The 27,521-nt window shown below is 39.9% G+C and overlaps 1 protein-coding gene across 2 annotated transcripts in view; it reads left to right on the forward strand.

Annotated features, from left to right (window-relative positions):
• Positions 1 to 27,521, forward strand: part of Bmper (BMP binding endothelial regulator) — a 235,002-nt gene that overhangs the window by 57,543 nt on the left and 149,938 nt on the right. For both annotated transcript variants that reach the window (XM_076863824.2, XM_076863834.2), the window contains exons 5-6: positions 2,157 to 2,247; positions 6,217 to 6,299. In XM_076863824.2, the coding sequence (XP_076719939.2) occupies positions 2,157 to 2,247; positions 6,217 to 6,299 (174 nt within the window). The remainder of the gene's footprint in view (positions 1 to 2,156; positions 2,248 to 6,216; positions 6,300 to 27,521) is intronic.

The raw sequence follows: 27,521 nt of genomic DNA on the forward strand, positions 1-27,521 counted from the left end.
GCAAACTCTATCTGAACGCTCTTCTGAGGGCACAAAATCCGTTACAGAGGACACAGTGTAGGACAGTAAGTGAAATACAGGCTCTGCTGTTCACATAACTAGTTACTTAACCTCTCTGCACCTCACTTATACCCTCTATAACTAGAACTCTCTCATTGGTGGTTAGAAGCAATAATTGAGACTGTCATTAAAAATGCTCCCGGTAGATGCCTATGTGTGGGGCTACAATTAGAGTCCAGACAACAGTGAGTTCAAGGATTTCCTTAGTGTCTGAGTTGAATTTTGCCTCCTTTCTTATGTCCTCTGATGAATTCTTAGTTTCCTACTAGAAGAGGACAACCTGAACATCAGAGATGCTGGAAACTAACTTGAAGCCTCCATCAGAATTGCAGACATTGAAGGAAATTTGACTTTGGATCATAGCTTTCTTCTTCCTTTTTTTTTTTTTTTTTTTTTTTAGTACCAGGATTGAACTCAGGAACACTTGTCCACTGAGCCACACTCCCTTCCTATTTTGTATTTTATTTAGAGAAAGGGTCTCACTGAGTTGCTTATTGCCTTCATTTCTGAGTGTAGCTTTGAATTCACAATCCTCCTGTCTCAGTCTCCTGAGCTGCTGGGATTACAGGTCTGAGCCACCACACCTGACTGGATCATAGCATTTTTGCATTGCTTCAGTGAGATAACCAAGACATGGATTTTTTTAAAAAAAGAATCTTATCTATTGCTGGTATTTTGAGAATTGTTCCTATCTCCAAATGTGTTACAAACTACAATAAATCCACCTGGTCCTAGAAATCTTATTCCTGACATAATATGAAGACATTTAGTGTAAAACGATCCTTGTTGGATTGGTACTAAATGGTGGCATACCTAATGAAGAAAGTGGCTTAGTTGTCACGTGGTTACATCTGTCTTCAGCCCGTGCTATCCTCCCTTCAAAACAAAATAAAACAAATAAATACCAAAAAATCACAAATTCCTGTACAAAATGGGTAGAGAATACAGAGGAAACTCTTCAAAGATGGACTCTGAGAATTAATTTTAAAAATATTTCAATTGACATTAAGATGATAGTAGAATCTCAAGATCAGTTTCCAAATGACACACTTGATTTCATGACTAAAACTTGAAGTCTCTGTTTAGACTTACTTAAATACAAACTTAGAAACTGTTTTGTCGAATCTCTTCATTTGATATGAGAGAAAAACCCAACCCCAGACTCTGTGTGATACCAAGTCACATTTTTAAGATTGCAAAACCAGCCTTGTTATTTCTAGAAGGGTATTCAGAATTTATTTGGCTCTCTGAATACCAGCCTGGGTGTTACGCGTATACTCTGTTCCTCACAGTTAATGGCTTGAAGTGTAATAACAATGATAGAAAATACAGCCAGTACTGAAAACAATTGTGAGTGAGCAGCCAGACTGTCAGGTACAGACTGATGGCAAGAAGGCCTTAAAATCTAGACTTCAAAGAAAGCAGGCAGGGCCAAAGAAAAAGTGCAAGAACAGGAAAAAGAACAGGAGACAGGATTTGCACTCTGAGGTCCACAGAGTAGGTCAGGGTGAATGGCTCTTACCCCATGTGTGCCATGTATCTATCTCTAGGCCTCACACTCACCCTCATCTTGTACCTCTCCAATTCTTTTCCTTCTTCGTCAGTTTTTCATTGCTGTGACATAATACCTGAAAAGAACAACATAGAGTAAGAAAATTTAATTTTGGGCTTATGGTTTCAGAGGTTTCAGTCCATGGTCAGCTGACTCTATTGCTCTAAGCCTGAGGTGAAGCAGAACATCACGGTGCAAAGGCATGGTGGAGGAAAGCTGCTTAACTCATGGCAGTTAGGAAGCAGAGATAGGGATAGGAAGGGGCTGGGGACAGATACAGTCCCCAAGGTAAACGTCCAGTGCTTACCATTACCAACCATGCCTCATGTGCTCACAATTACCATCCATACGATGAACTAATCTACTCACAAGGTTAGAACCCTCACAAATCTGATCTTTTCACCTCTGCATATGGCTGCATTGTCTAAGCTGAGCTTGGATATTCCAGTTCCAAACCATAACACCTTCCTTGATTATTTTTCTACAATAGTAGCTCCTCGGTAGGACTTCTGGGCTGACTGATTCGGGACATTCTGTTTTGCAGGAAGGTGTCATTACACAGTCTGAAGTACGCTGTGTTGTTCACTGTAGAAACCCTTTGGAGCATCTGGGAGCCTGCTGCCCGACTTGTCCAGGTAATGTTCTCAGGAAGTGGAAGGCTGGAAAGCTCTCTGGTGCAGTGCAGGAGTATTGAAATCTGTCTTCTCTCAAGTATGCATGATCCCCACCCCCTACCCAACTGGGATTTTCCTCACTTTACATCTGTGTACCTGATGGACTTAAAAGAGCAAGCAAGCTCTTTTGCATAGAAATCTCTAGTTGGCCTCCTCCCTGTGCCCAGTGTAAAAGAGCAAGCAAGCTCTTTTGCATAGAAATCTCTGATTGGCCTCCTCCGTGTGCCCAGTGTGAACACAACGTGCTGTAGGTCTTGGCATGTGGATTCTCAGAGGCCTGCTTTCCACTCCACAGGGCCACAGGTAACGCTTATTTTGGAAAGAAAGGCTGTGGCTTTCACTTGTTTCCAGAAATGTCTTTTTACTGCTTCATATTGCAATACGTTGGCCAGTGCTCACCCGGTGATGAGGTGACCAGATGTTTTCTGAAAACTGAGAGCTGTGTCCCTAGTGAGTTTAGCTCAGGGTTTTGCTGGTCTAAGTTTTCAGTGTGGTTCAACAAGTTGGACCCACTGTCTTTTTGAGAGGACACAAATGAGAGGACACTGGCTAACGGAGAGCAAGGATCTTCCTTTTCTAGTGGCTGGGAATGTTTCCTCTTAGTTTTCTGAACAGGATTGCAAAGGCCTGTTGCATCTTTCCTTGCCCTTTCCTATAAGCCTGGGGATTTTGAGGTGAGAGAGTTTTTCTGATCTCTTAAGTTGCTAGCCAAGTGTTTCCAACAGGTGTTCTGCATTTTGGGTCTTCTCTGAGCACTCTTCCTTATTGGTGATGATACAGCTACTACCCTTTGCTTTGAAAGGTTACTCTCTAGAGGGTCCACTGTTCTTGGGACCTTCCTGTGAAATGAGAAGGCACCATGGTGGGATACTGTGCAGAAATGAGCTAGGCTCTTTCCCCTCCATGTGGTAGAGCGGAGCTCTTTTTAGAATTCAGTCTTTTCTCACCTCCAGTGACAAGGACAGCCAGTGTCTACTACTTCTAATCTTCCTTATATCTTAGAATGTCTTTAGTCAGCTTCCTTTTCATACTAGATTTCTGTAAAGCATTAAAGTGATTCTTTCCAAAATCTGTTTTTTTGGTTTTTTTTTGGATACTGTGGATTGTACTCAGGGGTGCTCAGCCACTGAGCCACATCCCCAGCCCTATTTTGTATTTTATTTAGAGACAGGGTCTCAATGAGTTCCTTAGTGCTTCGCTATTGCTGAGACTGGCTTTGAACTCTCTGTCCTCCTGTCTCAGCCTCTTGAGCCACATTCTTAAATGTCTAAGGGGTCTTTGCTAAGCTAGAGCATAGTTCTCTAGGCTGCACATTAGAATCACCTGGAAAAAGTGAAGGGAAAGAGAAGCTTGGTGCCCAGCTGCATCTCAGACCAATTCCATCAGAACCTCTGAGGGTGGGACCCTGGACTCCTCTGACATTTCTTTTCACAGCCAAGCTTGGGGGTTGGTAATGAGACAAATGTTATTTGTCAACCAGATTCAAAAATTATGAAATCTCTCAAATACGAATTTGGTTGTTCTGAGAAGACTGTTGCTTTATTGATATAGAATCGACTCAGATACCCCACCCACAGCCCACAACCATAGGATCCGTCAGGGAGCAAGGGTAATGCAAAGCCTTGAAGCTCATCACCTCTTGCCTTCTCATTTAGGAGACAGTCATGTTTTAGGTTGTCTTTGAAATGTGGGCACACAAACAGCAGCGTGAATTTATTTCAGTCAGTAAAGTTTTTAAATTTGAGCAATGGAGGCTAGGGATGTGGCTCAAGCGGTAGCGCGCTCACCTGGCATGCGCGGGTTGCTGGATTCGATCCTCAGCATCACATAAATAAATAAAGATGTTGTGTCCACCAAAAATTAAAAATAAATATTTAAAAAATTCTCTCTCTCTTTCTTTAAAAAAAAAAAAATTGAGCAATGGCTCCTTCATTCTGATTTTGGTTGTGTTCCCGGGAAGGGAAGGGCTGGGCTCCAGGGTTGTACATAGTGCACTGCTAAGTTCTCACAGCCTTCCATGGAGGGGTGGGGTGGTTTCACTGCTCAACAGGAAGAAACCAGGCCCAGGTACACAAGTGAGTAAGGGCTGAAGGTACGGCTGGGCCCTGGCCCTTCTCTTACCTCACCTCCACACTACACTACCTCTCACTTCACCACATACCATGTAAGTATTCTGCTTAGGTCCAGGTGCCCTGGGTGGTGAATCTACTTTAACAGTGATGGTGCCTGTGTCACACACTGACCACTTGCCTTCCTGGGCAGGTTCTGTGCCTTCTGATATGAGGTCAGGAATCATCTTTGCTCCCTGTCCTTCATTCCCACAGACAGTGTTTGGAATGCACACGGGAAGGAGCTGCTCCAGCATGTCTTATCCTTTGTCTTAGGAGAGTGGCCTCAGCCAAGTTTTGATAGAGACAGTCGAGGGAAGCCTTAGGGTATGATTGTTAATTCAGAAGGACTGGCGTCTGTCATTGATCAGGGAATGGTATTTCACATAATGACAAACATGTACAGTCTGTGGTCAGTTTCTTCCTGAAACAGATTTCAGGGCATTCTTGGTTGTCTGTTCCTTCCATCCCATCTGACTCTTTGCTCAAGGATGCCGGATCATGAGGGAACAGCTTGAACAGAATTCTCAGAGAAATTCCTTCACTTAAGCTGTTAAATGTAGATTATGTGGTTTATCCGTCTGGCCATCTGTGTCACAGAATCAGAGGTGCAAACATAGAAAAGAATTGAAGACACTTTGTTGGAAGCGTCCTTTGGAGAGAGAGACTGGGCATCGTCTGTCATTCATGAACAGTGCTAGGTGCAGTCACTGGGGGGCACCATGCTTACCAAGTTTTTCCATATTACCAGAACACCAAAGAGGTGGCTCTTTGCTAGCCCTGGTTGTGTATATCAAACAGGTCTTATTCCTGGGGCATATTTTTAAAAGTTCAACTTTATCTACCTATTCAAATTCAGGCTTGTGGCACACGGCTATGTGTTTTTCTGTTGAATGAAGGGACATATTTGGCTTTAAGAAGGATGGGGCAAGAAGTCAGGCCAGCTGGGGAAAATGTTCTTGATCTTGCTCTTCCAAGAATTTGGTGGCTTCTTCTGGCAGTTTTAGTGGGAAGACCTTGAACACGCCTCCTCAGTCCTTCATGAGAGCTTGCTCGGCTAAGTTTTGCCCCCCAGCAGCTCTGTTTCCTGCACAGTCTGCTATGTGGAAGGGACCCCAGCTATCTTGGCCAAGCACTTGTGAGGAAAGTGGTTTTGCTATTGACAGTCCTCTCCTGGTGTGAAGGACACAGCGGCTGGGCACTCTGTGCCTCAGGTCATTTGTGACATCTCTTTAGAATATTGGCAGTGTCCTGAGCATCTTTCTGACTAGGAGACAACTCTGAGTTTTGATCCTTTTATTAGCCAAACTTGTGAGGGACCACAGCCACTTGGACACATACAGGGTGGAGTGGAAAACCCATGGAGCATTTACTGCCCTCTTCTGCCCCTCTTTCATTTGTGCCTGGCCCTCTGCTTAGTGCAGTGGGTGGGTCAGAGCCACGTATGAATCTCAAGTATGAATCTCAAATTGGCTATCTGCCAGGGTGGATTACTTCCACTCCAGCCATGTTCCTGACACAGCTCCAGAGGCTCACTACGGGAGTCACTGTAGTGCTTTGGCTGTCGTTGGGCCACCTTGGGTTTGACTGTTAAGTTTCCTGGCATCTTTGGGGTTTCTGGTCCCATGACAATGTGCCAATCTTTTGTACTCTATTTTTTTTTTTTTAAATTATGTAGTAATCTTATCTACAGGTGCAGGAGGACACTTGTTGGGGTAGAAATGGAAGTAGGGGTGGGAGATAGGTGAGCAGTGGATGGAAGGATCACATCAAGTTGAAAGAAGACTTCTTCCCTAATTCTGGCCTCTGCTTTACTTTCCAGGCTGTGTGTTTGAAGGTGTGCAGTATCGGGAAGGAGAGGAATTTCATCCAGAAGGAAACAAGTGTATCAAGTGTTCCTGTGTTGTAAGTCCTGCTGTAGCTGTGACTAGGGTGATCCTTCGGGTTACTTGATGCTTGTACTCACTGATAGCAGCCCTGACTCTTGGGTTCTCTCTATTCTGTTCTCCAACCAAGGGAAAAGCTCTTTCCTCCGAAGCAGGTTTCTCAGCCTCAGCACTACTGACACTCTGGGGTGGGTACTTCTGGGTGGTGGGGACTGTCTTGTGTACTGTAGGGTATTTAGTAGCATGCCTAGCCTCAACCCATTAGGTCATAGGAGTACCCCTCACCCGAGTTGTAGGACCAATAATGTCTGCAGATATTGCCCAGTATCCCTTGGAGAACAAAGTCGCTTCCAATTAAGAACTGCTGCTCCAAAGAGTGACAGAGAGCAGCTGATTTTCTTCCATCAGCCTCCTTTTGGGAAAACCATGGATTTTCTGTTCTTTTTTGAGGGCAGAGGAGCTTCTTGCTGAGTCAGCTGTTGAATTGAATGCAGGCTCACAGAAAGCAGTTAGGGAAAAGTACGCAGCTCAGTGCATTCTGTTGGGTGAGAGCTGGTCAGGTACAGTTGCAGAGAATGGATGGGAGGAAATTGCCTGTGTCCATTCAGGGCAGAGTATGGATTAGTAACACAAAGCCATAGATTGCTTTTCTAAGCATTGCTGATTTTTAATCCACTTACTCAGAATATCCCCAGAATGCATAGGAATGAGAAGAGGAAGTTGACCCATGCAGCAATTTTAAAGGGATCTTTATAATTAATGTACTTTAAATTTGGTAGTGGTGATGGTGGTGATGGGGAATCTGGTCTTCAGCAGCTGCTCCAAGTTATTTACAATAGGGAGTTAGTGCAGCCATATATTTTTCCCCTCTTGTGTAATAAAAAACATACATTTTCCAAGGCACTTGTGACTTAGAGGGTATTGCAGAATAATAAAAAATACATGGGGAACTCTAGCATCCTAATTTCACCAAAGCAGAATCAGATGTGGATCATCATAAATTATAGCATTTATCATTTCTCTACAAGTCTTTTCTAAAATCTTTTGCTCTTCCTATAGCATATGCATATCCAAACTAGAGTCTAGATTAAAACCAATATGACCAAGGATGATGGTTTTTGTATGGAGAAGAGGAAAAGGAAGGAAGAGATGGGAGGAGGGAAGAAAGGAAAATGTGTATGTGTCTATATATCTGGGTTTAAAACATGTTATATTTATGTAATATATTAAAAACAAAAATAATTTACCAATGAAAATGAACATTGCCTTGCATATTTCAGTTGAACCTCTTATTTTTCTTGCCAATGCTGGGTAGATAGACTTATTGTTTTTATGTAAATGATTTCTATTTGCTATCAAATATTGCCAATTTCTCAATTTTATTTCTTCCATATTGGAAGCTGTAGCATTTTCTGGTAATTTTCATCGTAATCTCATTCTTCTAGGAGTAGAATGAGGGAGAAATAAGGGACTTATCAAGAGGAAATTTTAAACGTATGCTTGCACAAATTGCCTTTTGACCAAGGTGTTTCAAGGTCAGATAGCTAAGCTCCTCAGGGAGGAAACTTCTAAGGTGGTGAGAAGGACAGGAGTTCTTCAAGTTCTACTGATGACATCAGTCCAAGGAATCCAACCTTGGAACTAGAAATGAGCTCAGGCCTTATGTGTGCAGGGGTCACAGGTCCAAATATACTGAGGCATTGAATTTTATTTGTTTTTCATTTAGCATATGCTGAATGAAACACACCTTAGGGCCAAGTTCAGGCCCTTGGAAGTCCTGCTTTCATTTTTGGTTGACAAAGTAAAAATCCAAAGATGTCGTCACTTGCCCAAGCCTTCCTGCCAGCTGAGTTCTTTCCAGACCTACATGTCCATTCCTACGTGTCTATAGTCTTATTTCTTGTATTCTTATCAGTCCTGGATTTTTTTTCTAATTCTGTCTGTTTCACCCTCAGCACTTAAAGGGCCACTTATGCTTTTGATTATATTTCTGACGCCCACCTTTTCTACTAGTAGAATAAGTGGGAGAGAGGCTGGAGTTCTCGCCTGAAGTTAGGACATGGATGTGTGGGCTTGGGTGTGGGGGAGGATCCTGGAGCAGTTTTTCTTTTTATGAATACAAAAATCTAAGGTGTAAACTTTGTTGAAGCTCATTATTAGAATAACCTGGCCTTTCATATTCTTTCATTTTGCTATCTTTTGATGTAGTGCACTAAATAAAACCCTAATGTCTTGGCAATACTTGGCCTTGATTTGAGATTGCAGCTGTGGAGGTGTCTGCTTGAGAATGTAATAATGCAGATGTATGGTCTGGCTTTGTAGCTGACAGGCATGAGGCTCGTCAGCGTAAGCCAGCAGCTGGCATGGTAACTGTGGCTGGTAGCATGTGTGGGGTGTGAGGTGCCATCTTTCTGAATGAGAGAGAAATACTGGAGCAGGGCTTCCACCCTGGTCAGCAGGAGACCAAATGCTGCTGGGGAGGTTATTATGGGGCCATTATGGGGTGGGGGCCATTCAGAACATTAGGCTTCAGGTTCCTCTGACAAAAGAAGATGGTCTATTATAAATTGATGTGCTTTGGTAAAAAGGAGAACATTTATTCATTTGAGGACATATATAGGACAGTTGTCCCTCAGTATCTTTTGGGGGTTAGGGTCAGCACCCTCTGTGGATACCAAAATCTACAGATGCAAGTTCCTTATATCAAATTGTGTGATAATCACTGACAACCTACATACATCTTCCAAATACTTTAAATCATTTGTAGATCACTTACAATGCCTAAAACAATGTAAGTGCTATGTAAATAATTGTTATACTCTATTGTTTAGAGAATAATGACAAGGGAAAAAGTCTGTGTCTGTGTATGTTCAGTACAGATTCAGAAATTTCTCCAAATACTTTCCATCTGTAGGCAGTTGAATCCACAGATGTGGTACTCATGGATATGGAAGGCCAACTATATTTATGTGAATATATATTTGTGTGTATGTAAAACTGTATTTGTATTTATCTAGAAACATACACACATATAAACAAATATATATATATATAAAAGTGTGAATATAAATACAAATCCAAACACACATATTTACATGTCTAAGTTTGGATTCCTTCAAAAACAGACCCTGAGACAATTATTTGAATGTAAATAGTTTATGTAGGAGATAAAAAAGACTGACAGAAGAATGTGGAAATGAAACAAGGAGGGGAGGCAGCCAGTAGAGGGTATGTTACCAAGTGCTATGGTCTGAATGCCCCCCCCAAAACCATGTGCTGAATTTTATTTCTCATTGTGGTGATCTTAAGAGGTGGTAATTAGGCCATGGGGAAATCAGCTCTCACAAATGGCTTAGTGTCCTTATGAAAGGGCTTGGGGGGAAAGTTTGACCTCTCTTACCCTTCCATTCCTACCACCACATAAGGACACAGACTTCCTGCCCTCCAGAGGATGCAGAGAAGACGCCATCTTGGAAGCAGGAAAAGCAGACCTCAACAGAGACCAGACCTGGTGGTGCCTTGATATTGGGCTTCTCAGTCTCAGAATTGTGCGAAATAAATATCAGTTTCTTTTTAAATTCCCCAATCGGTAGCATTTTGTGATAGCAGCACAAATAAACCAAGATATCAAATGAACTACCAGTGTGGATTACCAGATCTTAATCCTGCTGGGGAAACTCTGGAAACCTGTATAAAATTCATGCCTCATGATTTTCTTACTAAGTGATGAAAGAGCTGAGTTATTTCTATACCAACTCCCAACTGTCATTGGTTGGGGGCTTCTCCTAGGAATGCATTGACTGGGTAGCATTTCTAGCCCGCCACTCAGGTGGCCAGAGGAAGAAATACAGGTGTTAGCAGTTGGAAATCTGGCCTTGTGTTCAAGTGGTAGCAGTGAGTGTGATGTGTGTGTCGGGGGGAGTGCAGCAACAGAGTCAGCTACAATAGCTAGGCATGCATAGGTGTGCTTATATATGCACATAAATGTATACACATTACTATCTTTAGATCTCTGAATATGTATGCAACTATGTGCATGTTTAGACCACTGCCTCTAGCATTTTCCCAAACCTACTACTCTCTCTTGTGTCTCCAGTCTTCATGCTGCCTTGTTCTTCCTTCTCCTTGTTCAACTGATGAGTATTTGATCTTTCCAAGTTGGTTATTACCACTCCACTCCAATTGCTTGAGTACTGGATCCTATTAGACAGAGACAGCAGTTTTCTTGTTTTTATTCTTGAGAGTCTGTGGCCTTTCACTTGCTAGCTTACCTGCCCCTGCCCCCTTCCCCTTCCCTTTACACACCCAGACACCCGCCCCCCCCCCACACACAGACACATGCAGACACACACACACACACACACACACACACACACACACACACACACACACTTCCAGGCAGGCACCACCATGGTATCCCTGTAATTGGTTTATTTTCTTGCTCCCCATGTTGACTGTGGAAGGGGATGTCTTTGTATGTTCTTCTGTCCATCCTCGATGGCCATGAGCACTGCTGTGTGACACTCTTATCCTTTCCTTGCTGTTTTTTGCTGTGGTACACTAAGAAACACTAGTGTTTTCTCTTCCTTACTATGACAGTTCTGCTCTTTGATGCTGGCCAGCTCACTCTTGCCTGGGGGAACTACTGCAGGTCAATATTGCACTATCATTAGGGGACTGTTTGCCCTTGGAGTCATGCGTGTGGGAAGAAGCATCCCTCTTGTATATCATTGGTCTAATTGGTCCAACTCTTTGAGGTGTCCCTCAATGTCAAGTAAATATTGCTGATGTTGGTGGCTTTCAATTTAAATCCAACCCCTTTCTTTACACTCTTCAAGTTTCTGAAAGATTTGTTTCCTCATGTTTTTGTGATATGATAGCATAGTAGACCACCAGAAAAACACTTCCTCTTATTGAGATGAATGCCTTAGCTAATGAAACAAATGCTTTACACATGATTTTACATCCTGATTTTAGTTGGGACAGTATATATGGCATTCCAGACAGCTGAGAACATGCTAACCTTTGGAGCTATCTGGAGAGGATTTCACAACCCTTTGCTAGTACCAGTTCCAGAAGCAGAGCATCTCACATTTTTAGGTGTGAGTATCATCATGACTCATTTAGGAAATGCAGCGCTTTTATTCTCACTTGTTAAACCTTATGATCCCCACTTACACATTATATAAATAAAAAAAAAAAGCCAAGAGGATTGCTTCTCCAGAGCCTGGATGCTAATCAGAGGAGTGATGACTTGCATTCCTTTAGCTGTTCTGTATACTTGTCTGAGTCACATTTGAGTGTGTTCTGTACGCAATGTGTTCAGCGTAAGTACCTTATTAATTTTAAAATAGAGAGATGATTTCTTCCCGAGTCTGAACCAAAGAATAATTTATAAAGCATACCAAGCATTGGTTGAAGCACACATTTCCTTCCTCTGGGTTTAAACTTGACTTTTTATTACGTGCCAGCTGCACAGCAAACAGCTGTATGTGTCATTGTTCAGTTGAATGTTCAGGAAATAAGGATGGTGGCATTTGGCATAGACATTTCTGTAAAACCCATCTTCAAGGTTGTAAGGTCAAAGACAAAGATGCCAATGAGGAATGTTTGTGTTCTTTTTTAACCAAACTATTTTAGGAATCCTATGGGCTCAGAGTTCTTGGAAATTACTTAATGAAGAGATTATAGCCCACGGAGTTGCAGGATACTCTTGAAAGAGTGGCAGGTCCTCAATGTGTAAAACGCGCCAAATTAGCCGGCCAAGATCAATTACTTTTGCTGACAAAGGCATATTAAGTTCAGAGGATTTTTACTAATAAACATGGGTTGTTAATGGGCTGTCTGTGATGAAGGAGCTGTGCTTTATTGGCTCTTAGAAGCCTTGAAGTCCATAAACACCTTTTCTCTCATTTACACTTGAGATATTGCAAAGCGCTGTCTCCCAGGGAAAATGAAACTCTGAGGAAAGTTATTTGGAGAGAACAAAGAAAATGGAAGTCTCCGCTTCCCTCTAGCCTGCATTCCTGAAGATGTCCTGCACAGCCTGGGATGGCCTGGCCCCTGTGTACCTCTCTGGCCTCATCATTGGCCTCTCTTGTTTTTTCTGCTTTGGCCTTTAGACAGGACCTCTTGCTCCTCACTTGCTAGTGTGGCCTCCCACCTGCAGCCCAGGCCTTGCCTGTGACCTCGTTAGAAATGCAGGGTCTCTGTCACTCCTCCAGGTCCATAGAATTGAAGCCTGTGGTTTAACAAGATCCCTAGAGGATTCATTTGCCAAATAGAGCTTAAGGAACACTGGTTTAATACCTTGTGGTCCTAGGTTATTTTCTCCTCTCCCTTCTTCTCCTCCCCTCCCGACTCCTCCCCTCCCCTCCCCTTCTCTTCCCTTTCCTTCCCTTCCTTCTCCCCCCTTATGTAGGTGGGCACATCTTCATCCTGCACTTGGAGGCTGGAATATTCCTCCCTCAGAAATGCTTGCTTTGACTCCCAAGACCAGAGCATTTCCTATTGGTAAAACCTTTTATAGCACCATATGCTTTAATTCCCAGACATCTAAAATGGTTTGTATTCAGATATTTTTGATTGTGATGATTTTAAAAACATTTTAATTTTTAATTGACATGCAGTAATTGTACATATTGCTGGGGCACAATGTGATAGTTCCATGCATGTGTACAATGTGTAATTATATAATTAGGCTAATTGGCCCATCTATCACCATAGACATTTATCATTTCTTTGTATAAAGAATATTTAAAATTTTCTCCACTGCTGTTTTGAACTATACGATTACTCAAAGGCTTTATTTAACTTCAACAGGGTAAAATGATCACTTTTGATTTTTTCAGTGCCTGGCACATAATCAGCATTCATAATAATTGCTAAATTCATGAATGAATGATTGCTGACTTTATTTTCCTTCCTTTCTTTTGCCTGTCTCCTCTGTCTGTTGCTGCCATTCTCCTACCCACCCACCCTCCACTCCCCTTCTCCCCTCCCTCATGAACATTTTTAATCTTTACCAGGTCAGCAGGGAATAGAGAGATGCGCCTTGCCATGGAGGAGCTCAGAAACGAAGATGGATTTATGTTCATCTGCAGTAGCACTTATTATAAATGGCGGTCTGTGGAATGTGTAGGACTTCCCTGGGGATGTCTTGTTTGAAAAGTGTTCTCTAAGCCTTGGCGATTCCCACATCTCTAGGCAGCAGGAAGTTGCGGTGGCAGAGAGCAGTTGCCAGTGATCAGGGCCATTGCTGTGGAAGAGCTTTTAAGAGAGTGCAATCCTCTACCCTCAGAGTTGACCTTGCCCTGAAGAATGAACATGTCTGACTCCCACCCCCAGCCATTCCAGATTCCAGTGTCTCCAAATCAGATCACACCACCTATGTTAGGAAGCAGAGGAATTCCTCATTATTGCTGAAGTCACATGATGCCACGGTAACCCAAGTTACATTCCCAACCATCCATTTCTTCTCTGACATGAGGACTTGGGACCCTCAAAGCCTGAACCCTCTCTCATGGCCTCTGCCTTACTTGAAGTAATACGTGCAATTTGGTGCATTTTAGTTATAAGCTGTCATTATATCGTCTCTGTCCATGGGGAGAGATTTGGCTACATCTGGGCAGTAAATTGGAGAATTGAGCAATTATCAAGTGAATTAGATCAATGTGGGCAGTTTATCTAACTTGTGTATGCCAAAAAGCCTCAGAGGAGTTTTTCAAAACTAGTCTGAAATATTGATATAATTGCTGCAGTGTTTCATTTTGCATTATGGATGTACTATCACCTGAGGTCAAAAAGGTCTTGCTTTTTGAGAAATCAATTGAACAACAATAAAAAAGCCATCTTTTCCTGAAAGGGTGAGCTGGATAGCCCTTGGCCACTAGGAGGGGCCTCCAACTTGCTTAGAAAAATGGCTGGTATTCTGCTTGTTTGTTTGTTTGTTTTTGGATGGATTATAGATTGTGAATATTGATATTTTCTATAGAATAAATCTAAGTGGGTATGATTATCTCTTGTGCTAAGAGTCCTATCGGAAGGTCTGTTGAAATGCCACTCTGATTAGGTTGAATCTCTAAGTATACAGTTATTGAAATGGGGTTTTGAATTCTGGCTTCTAGGCAATGTCATCAAAATGATCTGTTTTTAAGGCAAAACTGGGTTAATTGCCTACTATGGTAATTGATCACTACAATGTGGAGCCTTAATAGCATTTTTAGAAGGAAGAGGGCAATGGTGGGAGTAATTATGAGGTTTTGCAGCCTCTGGTTTAATGTGGGTCTTTCAGTGTGAGGACTTGATGTGGATTAGACACATTTTATGTTATATTTGTTTAGATTTGGTACAAACAGTGAGGCAAGGGCTTCACAGCATATCTTTAAGAGTTTATAAATATAGTTGAGTTATTTGTGTTATAAGATAGTACTTTCAGCAAATTCCTAAAACCAACAGAGGGCTTAAATTTTTTATGTTAAAAATCTTGGGAATAATTCTCCTATATTTTTAAATCCTAGCTCAGTCCTGCCTTATGCATTTTCAGAACACATCCTGAATTTTAAACCTCATATATCTTATTTTTATAGCTTGTAGAATTCGTTATGATTATTTCTTTATATAATTTGTAGTTGAAGTACCCTATAAACTTATTTTTCTATACCGGTAGTCACCAACATATTATAATAATAAACACAATAGGGAGAATCATTGAAAAGGAAATTTCTTCTATGACATTTGAGCTTTCATCTGAAAACACAATTTGAAAAGAGATCAACAAATGATTTATTTACAGAGGACTTATTGATAATAACAGATGATATTGCTGAATGTGTACTTCTTGCCCAGGCACCTATTGTACTTTAATGTTAGTTTCCAAAATTTTTGTAGAACCTAGGAGGTGTTGGCTTCTTTTTTGATGAAGAAAATAGACTCTGAGAAGTTTAGTATTTTGCCTAAAGTCAAGGAGCTAGTAATAATAGAAAACCTGACCTGTCCAAAAATAAAGCCATATGCTATTTCTCCCAATCTACCTTCTACCCTACTACGTGCTATAATTTTGAGATGTGATCCATGACTGTTTGTAGACATTTGAAACTGGGAAATGCCATTTCGTCTATGAGGTGAAGAATGACCAAAGATTTCAAGGGAGAGATAATGGTGATGTGAGCATCCAAAAGGAACCCTGAATCCGACGCAAGAGATATTAACACAATAAAAAAATAAAAGCATTACGCTTCCTCTCTCCAAAGTTCACAAGTCTAAGCAAGTTTAAACTCAGACCAGATTTCAGCCTTGGGCGTTCAGCGGAAGTGTATGTCACAGCGATGCCAGAGTGGGTGAAGAACACAGATCTGTTACCCTCATAACAGCTGGAGAATGGAGATGTTATGATCCAGCGCTTCTCTCTGCCAACAAATTATAGATATACAGAGAAAATGTGATAGTTTTGGAGACAGAGCCACTCTCATTGCCTCTGCCTCCAGAGATGGATGGGAACAAATGTTTATCTGATGGGGTGCATCTACACCTTGCTCACTGATGGGTTCTGAACATCCATTTAGAAAGGCCCTCCTTAGAGATTTTATACAGGAGGTGGGTTCACCTGGACGTGCATTTCAGTGGCTTTGTGAATGTGGATTTATCCCCCTGGTAGAATGGAGGCAACAATGTGTAATAGCTTTTGAACAGTTGCTTTCTCCTATCTAAGAAAGTGGAGCATTTGGAGTTTGGAATAGGTATTGAGAGTTGATAGAAGAGTTAGCTCAATCCTCTCAACCCATTGTGTCCCTACAAAAACCGTTCTTTCTATTTCTCTCTCTTTTTTTTCTCCTTCTGCTCTATCAGATGATGAACCCCTTTCATCTTCTAAAAATTTCAGGAAAAATGCTTATTGTACTAAACTCTGAAGAATTTTCCAACTATCTGTCCATTCCTCCTTCCATCTTTACATATCTCTTTTCTCTGCAACCAACCAAGTCACTTATTAATTTTAAAAGATTGTGCTAGGCACTGAGTACCATTGATGAAAGGGACTTCATTTTTTCTCTCCAGGCAATTGCAACATATTGATTTGGGTGTATTTATTAAAAATAAATCCAAATTAAACTATAATGGAGCATTTTTGTGTGCCACATATAGTTTATGTTCATTATAAAAAATTTAAATATATTGAAAAATATATTTAGTGGTACTACTCAATTTATAGCCGCTGATAACAATATTTAATATATTCCAACTTATTTCTTCCATATTTATATGCAATTATATAACTTGGTAGGATCACTTTCCACATGCAGTTTTCTATCCTTATTATTTTCATCTAACATGATGCAGCTTGAGCATTCCTAATATGGAAAACTAAGATCCAAAATTCTATAAAATCCAAGTTTTGAGTGTGGTGTTCAAACAATTTCAAATTTTTGGAGCAGTTCAGATTTCAGTTTTAGGATTAGGGATGGCCTACCAATAAAGTCTATGCAAATATTCTAAAATTTTTAAAAAGTCCTATATCTGAAACACTTCTTTTGTCAAACATTTTGAATAAGGAATACTCAACCTGAATTGTAAATATATATCCATTTCACTAAAACGTTGTTGAAAATAATTCTTTTTCCCTTTTTTGGTATCAAGTATTGAACTGAGGGGTGCTTTAACACTGAGCTATATTACCCCCCTGACCCCCTTTTTTTTTTAGTACAGGGGATTTACTCTTTGTTTTGAGACAGGGTCTCCCTGAGTCAGTTAGGGCCTTCTTAAGTTGCTGAGGTTGGCTTTGAACTTGTGATCCTCCTGCTTCAATCTCCCAAGATGCTGGGATTACAGGAATGAGCCACTGAACCTGGCCCCTGCCCTTATTTTTTAAAATTAAATTTTAATTTTTTTTTTTAAATTATGAGACAGAGTCTCACTAAATTGCCTGGAGCCTTGCTAAGTTGCTGAGGCTGGTCTTGAACTTGCGATCCTCCTGTCTCATCCTTCCAAGCTGCTGGGATTACAGGCATGCACCACCATACCTGGCAAAAATTATTCTTAATATCTACCTAATATTCCACTGTTTTATCATAATTTATTTAATCATTTTTCTGGTATTTAAAATTAATGTTTTTAGTTTTCATGATTATGAATAATTTGACAAACATCTTTCAAAAATAATGTTATTTCTTAGGCTAAATTCATAAAAGGATAATTAGTGGGTCAAGGATACGAACATTTTAAGGTATATGTCTTATGTTACTGAAATACTTTGAAATAGGTGATGTCTTAATTTCCACTCCAATTGAAAGTAAATAGATATGGATCTTCCTGCACCCAAGCCATTTTCCTTTTGGAAATCTTGTTTCTACCGGCATTTGTATTCTGAAACTGAATGGTATCTAAATGTCTAGCAGTCATTTGTGCATCTTCTGCAAATTGTGTTTTTATTTCTAATTTTTTTTTTGGGTGGTAAAATTGTATTGAAGATTATGTCTGAGTGAAGGACAGTGTTCCTTTGCTAGTTATGTTAAGATGTGTTTTAAAGCTGGGCATGTGGTGCATGCCTGTAATTCCAATGGCTTGGGAGGCTGAGACAGGAAGATCTTGAGTTTAAAGCCAGCCTCAGCAAAAGTGAGGCTCTAAGAAACTCAGTGAGACCCTGTTTCTAAATAAAATAAAAAATAGGGCTGAATATGTGGCTCAGTGGTTGAGTGCCTCCCATACCCCAAAATTGGAATATTTGCACATACTTTACTGGTTGAGCATCCCCAATCCAAAAGTCTACAATCTGAAATGCTCCAAAATAAGAGAGTCAACATTGTCAGATTCCCAAAGTTAATTAGTCCAAGAATTTTATTTACTTCAGCTTCTTCTTTTCCTTTTTTCACTTTTAAATTTATTTTTCTTAGATATATATGACAATAGAGTATATTTTGACATATTATACCTACATAGATTATAGCTTATTCTAACTAGAATCCCATTCTTGTGGTTGTAGATGATGTGGAGTTTCACTGGTGGTGTATTCATATATAAACATAGGAAAGTTATGTCCCATTCATTCTACTGCCTTTCCAATTTCAATCACTATACCCTTCCCTTCATTCCCCTTTGTCTAATCCAATGAATTTCTATTCTTCCATTCTTCCTCCTTATTGTGTGTTAACATCCACATATCAGAGAAAACATTCAGCCTTTTGGTTTTGATCGGCTTATTTCACTTAGCACGATAGTCTCCAGTTCCATTCATTTACTGGCAAATACCATAATTTCATTCTTCTTTATGGCTGAGTAATATTTTACATATACACATTTCTTTATCCATTCATATGTTGAAGGGCACCTAGATTGGTTCCATAGCTTAGGTATTGTGAATTGAGCTGCTATAAACATTAATGTGGCTCTGTCACTGTAGTATGCTGATTTTAAGTCATTTGGGTATATACTGAGAAGTGGGATAACTGGGTCAAATTGTGGCTCTATTCCAATTTTTCTGAGGAATCTCCATACTCCTTTCCAGAGTGGTCACACCAATTTGCAGTCCCACCAGCAATAAGTGAACTTTTTTCCCTACATCCTCAACAACATTTATTGTTGCTTGTGTTCTTGATAATTACCATTCTGACTAGAGTGAGATGGAGTCTCAGTGTAGTTTTAATTTGCATTTCTCTTATTGCTAGAGATGTTGAACATTTTTTTTCTTATATTTTTTGAACAGTTGTACTTCTTCTATGAAGTGCCTGTTCAGTTCCTTTGCCCATTTTTTGATTGGGTTATTTGGGTTTTTTAGTGTTAGGTTTTTTGAGTTCTTGTATATCCTGAAGACTAATGCTCTACCTGAGGTGCAGGTGACAAAGATTTCCCTCCCATTCTGTAGGCTCTTTCTTCAGGTTTCTGCTTGATTCCTTGGCTATGAAGACAGCTTCTTCCTTTATGTCTCTAGCATCTTTGCTTGGAGGTGCGGACCTCCTGTATCTGCCTCCCACCATCATGAAGTCCTTCTTCTGACTTTCTCCACCGCCTCTCCCTTGATCAGCTCTGCAGCTTCTTCCTCTCTATTATCCCCAGCCTGTTCTCTTTCTCTCTTGGCTCTGAGTGAGAAATGTCCCCAGACTTTGCAAGCCTGATCCTCCGTTTGGGCTCTTGCTCCCCTTCCCTTCTTCCCTCTCCCGGACCTTGTGTGCCTCATATCTTTGAGGGCAGTGTCTTGCATTCAGGAAACAGTCAACATCGGACTAAATGACTACCTGCTTTTTTTGATTGGAGTACACATCTTTGTTTTGGTAAATGAGTCAGCTGATCCAGAACTTTCTATTTTTTTTTTTTAACCTGGATCTTGGTTTAAATCTTAAAGGTCTTAAGCTAAATATTCACTCTTTTTCTTTTAACAAGCATGGGTACATGAAGGATTCATGACAGATCTGTAGAGGAAGAGATTCCATCCTAAAGCATTTAAAAGAACTGACGAGACTTCAGAGTAAGGAGCGTGGGGATTGCTGGTGAGCTCAGACCCCAGGAATGAACCGTTCTCCCCAGAGCCCCATGGGATATCAAGTATGAGAATGTATCTTTCTGGGCTGTGGAAGGAAGAGAAAAAGAAACATTCACTAATGAAAGTAGAAAGCATGTTCTATTTTTGTCAGGAAAATACTGTAAAATATTAATGTTACAATGGTACTTTGAAACATTTTCAGATCTGTTTGATCTTTTGCTTCAGAAAACTTCATATTTTTTCTTTCATTTTTTTAGTTGGTGCCCCCTTCTCTGTTCTTTCCTTTCTTTTACTTTGTGGCCTCCTACCCTTTCTTTGCTTGTCTATCCCCCTCCTTTCCTGCCTGCTTTCTTCTTGCCTGTGACTGCCAGTCCTCCTTGAGCTGCCCCTCTTCATTCCCATCAGTGTCTCTGCACGAAAGCCTGGTATTAGTAAAGTACCATATTTCATTTTCATTGCTGTCTCCGTCTCTCCCCGAATAACAACCGAGAGTTTTGCACACGCTAGATATTCAGGAAATATCTTTTGAATGAATTGATTACACATTTTGGCACCTTTTAAATGTCATTCAAATGTTCGATTTGGAGGGTGGCAGGGTTTTTGCGGTCCTGTGAATGGCTTCAATTACCACCATTCCCTCTGAGTGGAATTTTAAACGGTACCACTTGTTTGGTGTGTAAGCAGCGATATGTTTGGATCTCAAGGAGCCACAGTCCTCCCCAAAGTCTGGGGGATACCAAACCACAAACACACAAGCAGAAGAGTATTTCCCCTGCACACGTCCAACAATCTCATCTACAGCCCATCTCCGAGCCGGCACTGAGTTATAAGCAGTGAATCATTCTTTTGAAACCCACCTAAATTCTCCAGCTGTGGTCTAGAAGAGCCCGGCTTGGAATACTGAGCAGGCTTTGCTGTTTGGAAAGGGGTCAAGTCTCCAGAATGTGCATGAACCTTCAGTGTAAGGAGCACCATGAAATACAAGATGACTAGCAGTTAGCTCTAGTGTCATATGCTCTGTTACAGAATTCTGAGTACCACTTATTTTTGCCCTAGCTCCTCCCTTCTGTTTTCTGTGATACATGACAGAATCCGAAAATATGACTGTGATCGTGATTAACAACATTATGTTCCAGATGTTAAATTATAAAGCTATGTGAGGATTTTTTAAACCTCTAAATATTCCTTGAATTAAACGATCGGGATTCATAATCAATAAAAAGAAAGACCATTACTTGTCTATAGCATTTTTTTTTTTAAGGCAGTGGTAGGGGGAATACCCATTTCATTTTTGGTCGGATTAAATGTAAATTTGTTATGTAGCCAAACATGAGTGCAAGCAGTACTCAGTGTGAAGGAGGATTTTCTGGTCATCTTTTCAGAACTAAAAGTTAATAATGGAAGAGTACTTTTAAATTTCAAAATGAATGCAAAAATTACTCTCACCACATCATTCATACCAATATATAAAGATTTTCATGCTTCCATTGGATGCAATAGATTTTAATATCCTTTCACATATCATGTGTTAGGACTGTGTTGATTTTAAGGCTCTTTTCTCACCAATCTGAGTTTATGAATGTGATTGGCAGATGCCAGGAGTGACTCTTCTTGACATTGGTGGGAAATGCATTTTTTCTCAGTTTTCAAGTTCAAGAGGAGGAGAGGGAGGGGACTCTTAAGAATTTGGGGATTTGTTATTAGGTTTTCAGCATCCATAATATTCATAAACAATGGACACAGCTGTCTTTAATAACTAAGCCTACTAACTGAAAGGATAGAACACAAGCCAGAAAAACATCAGGCTCTAAGAGGATTATTTTTTTTTCCAGAAATTTTCATAGATTGAAGCAAGATTTTGTTTATAATCAAAACTGGATGTTTACCCTAAACTTCTCTCATTAAGTAAAATCCTTTGACCAAGCAGTAAGAAAAGTGCTACAGAGTTTTTGGTATTTTAATATGTGTTTTCCTACGTTTCTATACTGTTCTGATGGCTTTTAGGGAATGTATATGGGGTCTCTATTCATTAGAGGGGATTGATATGGACAAAGTCAACCTGGGAATGAGAACTGACCAGTTATGTCACCTGGAGCTTCCCAATAACCTCCCTGAGACTCGGATTCCTCATCAGTGAAATGAGAGCCTGTTGAAACTTTCGTGATGCTGTAATTCTATCATTGCCCAATTCAAAAAAGGGCTTTATTTTCTCAGGAAACCAATAAGCAAATTATTTGATGGACTCTAAATTTCAGCTAATAAAAGTCATTGTTTCTAATATGATAGAAGGTCATCCACACATTTTAAAATTTACTTTTTAAATTTTATTTTTAAATTTATATGCAGCAAAATTCACTCTTTGGCATACAATATGGAGTTTTGACAAATTCATGTATATTTTAAAGTAGGAAATATTATCACATTCAGAGGTGAAGGTAGTCTTCAATGATTGTAATCATGCCACCACTTATTATATTTAAAAAAAAAAACAGGAAGAGAAGCTACTTTGACTCCTAAATCATAAAGTTTCTCAGAACTATTAAGACATGTCTGATATCCCCTCTCTACCTAAGATGAGGAGCAAGAGGCTTCAATTCAATTACTCATGAAATGGATTTGTAGGTTCTGTTTGCAAAGCAGCCGTTAGAAGTAAAGGAAGCTTCTCTTTTTCTCCCCAAGGCCAGTCAGAAAATAAAATAGGGTGGTATTGAGAGCCAGGAGGAGAACTCTGGTTGCAGGGTTCTGCCACTGATGTTGCTTAGTGTGTCTCTGCTTATTATACAACCTTAAATTTGTAGCCCAGAGATGAAAAGCATCCCAGTAACTTGACATACAGTGTGAGTTTGATGTTTTTCTGGAAGAATTTTGAGGTCCTTTGAGGAGGGGGAGTCCTCTGGTCTTTCCAGTAGTGTTGCTCCTATGAAGACTGGGCAGGCGTTAAAGTGCTACTTCTCTGTGGCAATCCTTGCTACTTCTCTATTGCAGGTATTGTCTCTTCTGTTCATACCGAAGAGAATTGAGTTTCCCATGGGGTGACGTAGCCTTGGCTGGAGTCTTAGCAGAGTCAGGGGCCAACTTATGGGTTCCATGTATTCTACCTGGGATCTGACCCCACTGAGGCCAGTAAGCCTGCTGGGAGAGACATGGTCTCTGTGCTTAAGTTAGATGGGGATTTAATTTAGCTGTTCTTCTCCACCAAGTGAATATAACTGTATGCCTTCCTTTTTTTCAATGTGTGGCTGATTCTTGGCAAAAAATACTCATGAACCTTCTGCTTTCTTTTTACATCTCTAATGTGGTTGTTGTAGCAAAGAGAACCCACACAGCTACCTCATGCTTGAAGAGCCTTAATCTAGAACAAAAAGGATAAAGATCTCTTATTTATTGTGGAAATGAAAAAGCAGATTTTACTTCAGGGCTTTGGAGCTAAAACCACACCTACCCCCACTATTTTTAATATAAGAAATTCCATACGGTTATGAGAATTTTATGTGCTAATACACACCCAGTCTAGAAATCAGACCTAGTAGGTGCCTTCCCTTTCCTGGATGGCTACATGATTTTTAGTTTTAATACTTTTGATAGTAAACTGCAGTAATTTACTGTTTAGGACATTCATTTGTATGTAAAACCTAAATATTCTAAACCAGAGTTTCCTGGTTTGGTTTTCTGAGAAGAACGTACCAAATGTCTTCCTGCATTCTGTGACTATTGCCCTTCCTACAGAAAGCCACAGAAAGAAACTCTCTTTGTGTTCAAATACCAGGGCTTTTCTTTCTGGGTGTAGGGAGGTAATATTTTGCTATGGCACTTTACCTAATGCCTCTGTGTGATGGGAAAACTAACATTACTCTAGCAATACTTTTTTCCTGCACTGTCCAGCAGAAATATATTGTGAGCTACCTATGAAATTTTTAAATTTTCTAGTGGATACACTAAAAGAAGTGAAAAAGAGGTGAGTTAATTTAAATAATACATTGCATTTAACTTATTTTATTCAAGATGCCATCTCAACATATAAGCATTATAAAAATATTAATATGATATTTTATATTCTATTTATTTTCATACTACATCTTCAAATTCTCATGTATATTTATCACAGCACTTATTTCAGACTAGCTGCATTTCAAGGGCTCACTTGTACACATGTGGCTGGTGGCTACCATGTTGAATAGTATAGGTGTTAACAAATTCTGAATAGTAAAGAAAGAGTCTCTTCTGCTAATACCACCACATAATAATACACATATTCTCTGCTTGGTTGATAGTCATATTGTGCCTAGAAGTTAGGATGAGAGTGATAATGAAAGTTCATCACCAGCCAGAATGACGGGTCCCATTCAAGGTCATGTCCATCTCTGCTCCAAATTCTGCCCCTCTTCAAAGTTCAAGCCAAACTCCTTCCTCCCCAACCTCTTCTACTCCTATCCAGACACACTAAGCTCCTTGCTATCCTCAAACAGGCCAGGCATGATCACCTAAGGTCTTTTGCCTGGAACCTTCTTCCTTAGACACTCACATATCTGGCTCTTTCTTCCCCTTGAAGGTTTTGCTTGAATGTTACCTTTTTACTGCATCTTTTAAATGACAACTCTACTTTGCTACCCACTTCCTCTGCCATCAGATGCTCCCTTTTAAACGGACTCTATTTTTTCCCATTGTTTATTTATCACCATCTGATATATTTGTTTTTCCTTTTAATCTTTCTGTTCTTTCCCTACCCTGGTAGAACACAAGTTCCACTAAGACAGGGATATGGTTTTGTTCATTGCGGTATATCCACCATCTAAAATGGAGCTTAGTGCACAGTAGATACTCAACAAGTACTGGCTGAATGGATGGATGATATTAAGCATTTGGAATCTCTAAAAATGCAAAGTTCCAATTACAGTATTTACCAACAATTGACTGGCACTTGTGAAAGTCTTGAATGCCATTCTGCCCAAGATAAATGGAGTTCCCTTGCTTAGTTTGGAAAGCACAATTAGATGGTGCATCGCTTTTCTCTGGTTTGGAAGACTCACTAGTGAACCTCATGTTGTTATCCAGGTTTGCTAGACCCTGGTGGGCGATGGTCAATGATTTCAAACAATAACAGTGCTTTCAAATGGTGAAGTGTTGGAATGTCTGAGCAGAGTCAAATTCAGGAGTCCCTGAATGCTTTTCCTTCTTTGGAAGTAGATACTTAGAATTCTCAAAACTTAGGAACTCTGAAGTAGAAGATTTAATGGGGGCAGGTTGGATTACCTCCTCTATCTTTACAAATCCATAAACCCTTCAAACAAACCTCTCCCGTTCAGTTTCAGCAGACTCCTTGAGAACGCTGTGAACATGTACACAGGGTCAAGGCTGAGTGGTAAGAGGGGCTGTTGTTGTTGGCTGGATGGGTGTGGGGAGCAGCGCTAACCATGGCTTTGTGCAGCCAAACAGTGTGATGTGATCCCCCCGCTGCCGAGAACCTGGCAGACAGCAGAGTCTGGCTCAGTGGCTGTCCGGCCTGCTCTTCAGAGGAGAGGCCAGTCTAATTTAGAAGCCAAACAACTTTCTTTTGTCTTACTTGTTTTTCCTCCAAGAAGGCCAAGTTTTGAAGGCCTCAGCAAGAGGGAAGTCTCTGGTATCAGGAAGGGTCTTTCTGGATTTTGTGACTTGCAGCCTGGAGGTGAGCTAGGATCTGTCCACATCTCTTTCCTCCCCCGCTGCGGCTCTCAGCCCCTGAACATAAAATTGGCAGTGGCTGTAAATATATTTCACACTAAGTCATTCTTTTTAGCAGTAGAGTGCCTCGTACCATTCTCTTACATGTTCCCAGAGAGGAAATAAAACCTTTGTCAACAGTTTTAGAGTCAAAATGCAAAATGGCAGCTCCTAGGCGATGGCTGCCTTTCCCTTTCCCTTTCCCTGCCTGGACCCTGGGAAGACAGCGGGTTTCATGGCTGAGCACTTGCAGCTCGGTGAATTGAGAATGCAGGACTCCAAATCTGGAAGATCTTGTGGCTAGTTAAAAAAAAAAAAAAAAAAAAATTAGTACAATCGCTTTGGATTAAATCCAACAGTGTCAAACTTTTTAAAAAGATAACTTCTTCCCATAAAAAGAGTCAACTGCAGGCAGGTTCGGCTCTTGAATTTATTTTTATTATGTAATAATAATTATTGCAACTCCCAATTTATTTAATTAGAAAAAGGCATTTACTCGACTTACCTGTTTATATTTTTACAACATTTACAAAAAGATCGTTTGACCAGAAATTGTGGATTTTATTGAGAGGACAGATATTTTACCTAAAATAAATTTCTCCTTTTTCTCAAAGAACCTTTCCCTTTGGAATTTTCAGTTCAGACCTTATCATAGACATAAGAAGAAGGTAGGGAGGCTTAGGACTTAGATCCTAAGTCCCTTGTGCCCTGTGACTCTGGCATGTTTGGGAGTTAATACTATTCATTCATTCTTTCATTTAATATTATGAGAGAAACAAGAGATTTGGGCAACTGTTTTAGATTAAAGTAGATGAAAGGGACACGACAAATAAATGCAATTCATGACCTTCGACTGGATCCTGGATTTAAAAAAAAACATGATAGGACAATTGGTTAAAGTTAAAGATAGACTGTGTATTAAATAGGCTACTATTTACTGCACGAATGTTAAATTTTCTAAGTGTGATAACAATATTTTTATTATAAAGAAAAAGGAAAAATGTTCTTAGCTTTAGTTAAATGTCTACAAATGAGTCTTCATTTAAAAAAAAAGAGTCTCTGTGTCTCTATGTCTTTCTCTCTGAAGAGAAAAAGTCTCACTAAACATTAAAAATGTGGTGATTTGGTGTGAAGGACAGCTGGGGTATGGACTGTGTAATGTTCTGGTAATTTTTCTGAAGATTTGAAATTTTTCAAAATTAAATGCTGGGCAAAGAATAGGAAATAGTTGCAAAAGAATTTCTTGCCATCTTATGGATCAATGGCGTGTAACCCTTTTCACCATTAAGTATGGGTTATTTGAAGATGTCTTTTGGAGACTGAAGAAGTTTCCTTTTATTTCTAGATTGTTGATTAATTTTAACATTAATACCTGTATATTTTTCCAAATGCGTTTTCTGCATCTATGAAGATGACAATGTGATTTTTGTCCTTCAATGTATTAATATGATGTTTTATTTATTGATTTTTATGTTAAATCATTGCTGGGATAAATCTCACTTGATCATACTATAACTTTTTTATTTTTTGTAAACTGCTGGATTCAATTTGATAGTATTTTCTTGAAGATTTTTGTGTATTTATTCATGAGGGATATTCATCTGCACTTGTCTTAGGATGTCTCTGGTTTTTGTATCAGGATAATACTGGCTTCATGAAGCAGGTTGGGAAATGTTCCCTCCTCTTTTATTTTTTGGAAAACTTTGTGAAGGATTTGTGTTCAATCTTCTTTAAACATTTGGTAGAACTCAACAGTGAATCAATTTAGCCTTGGCTTTTCTTCATGGGAAGATTTTTGGTTGCTAATTAAATTTCTCTATTTGTTATAAGTCTATTCAGATTTTTTTAAAAAAAATTCTTCTTGAGTCAGACTCAGTAGTTTGTGTGTTTCTAGGAATTTGTTCACTTCATGTAGATACCTAATTTGTTGGCCTATAATTGTTCATACTCTTTTCTTTCAATTGTTTTCATTGCTGTGAAGCAAGTAGCAACGTTCCCACTTTCGTTTCTGATTTTAGTAATCTCAGTCTGCTTTCTGTTTTCTTGTTCAGTCTTGCTAATGGTTTGTTAATTTCC

Source organism: Callospermophilus lateralis, chromosome 1 (genome assembly GCF_048772815.1).
Source record: "Callospermophilus lateralis isolate mCalLat2 chromosome 1, mCalLat2.hap1, whole genome shotgun sequence".
Classification (NCBI taxonomy): Eukaryota; Metazoa; Chordata; class Mammalia; order Rodentia; family Sciuridae; genus Callospermophilus; species Callospermophilus lateralis.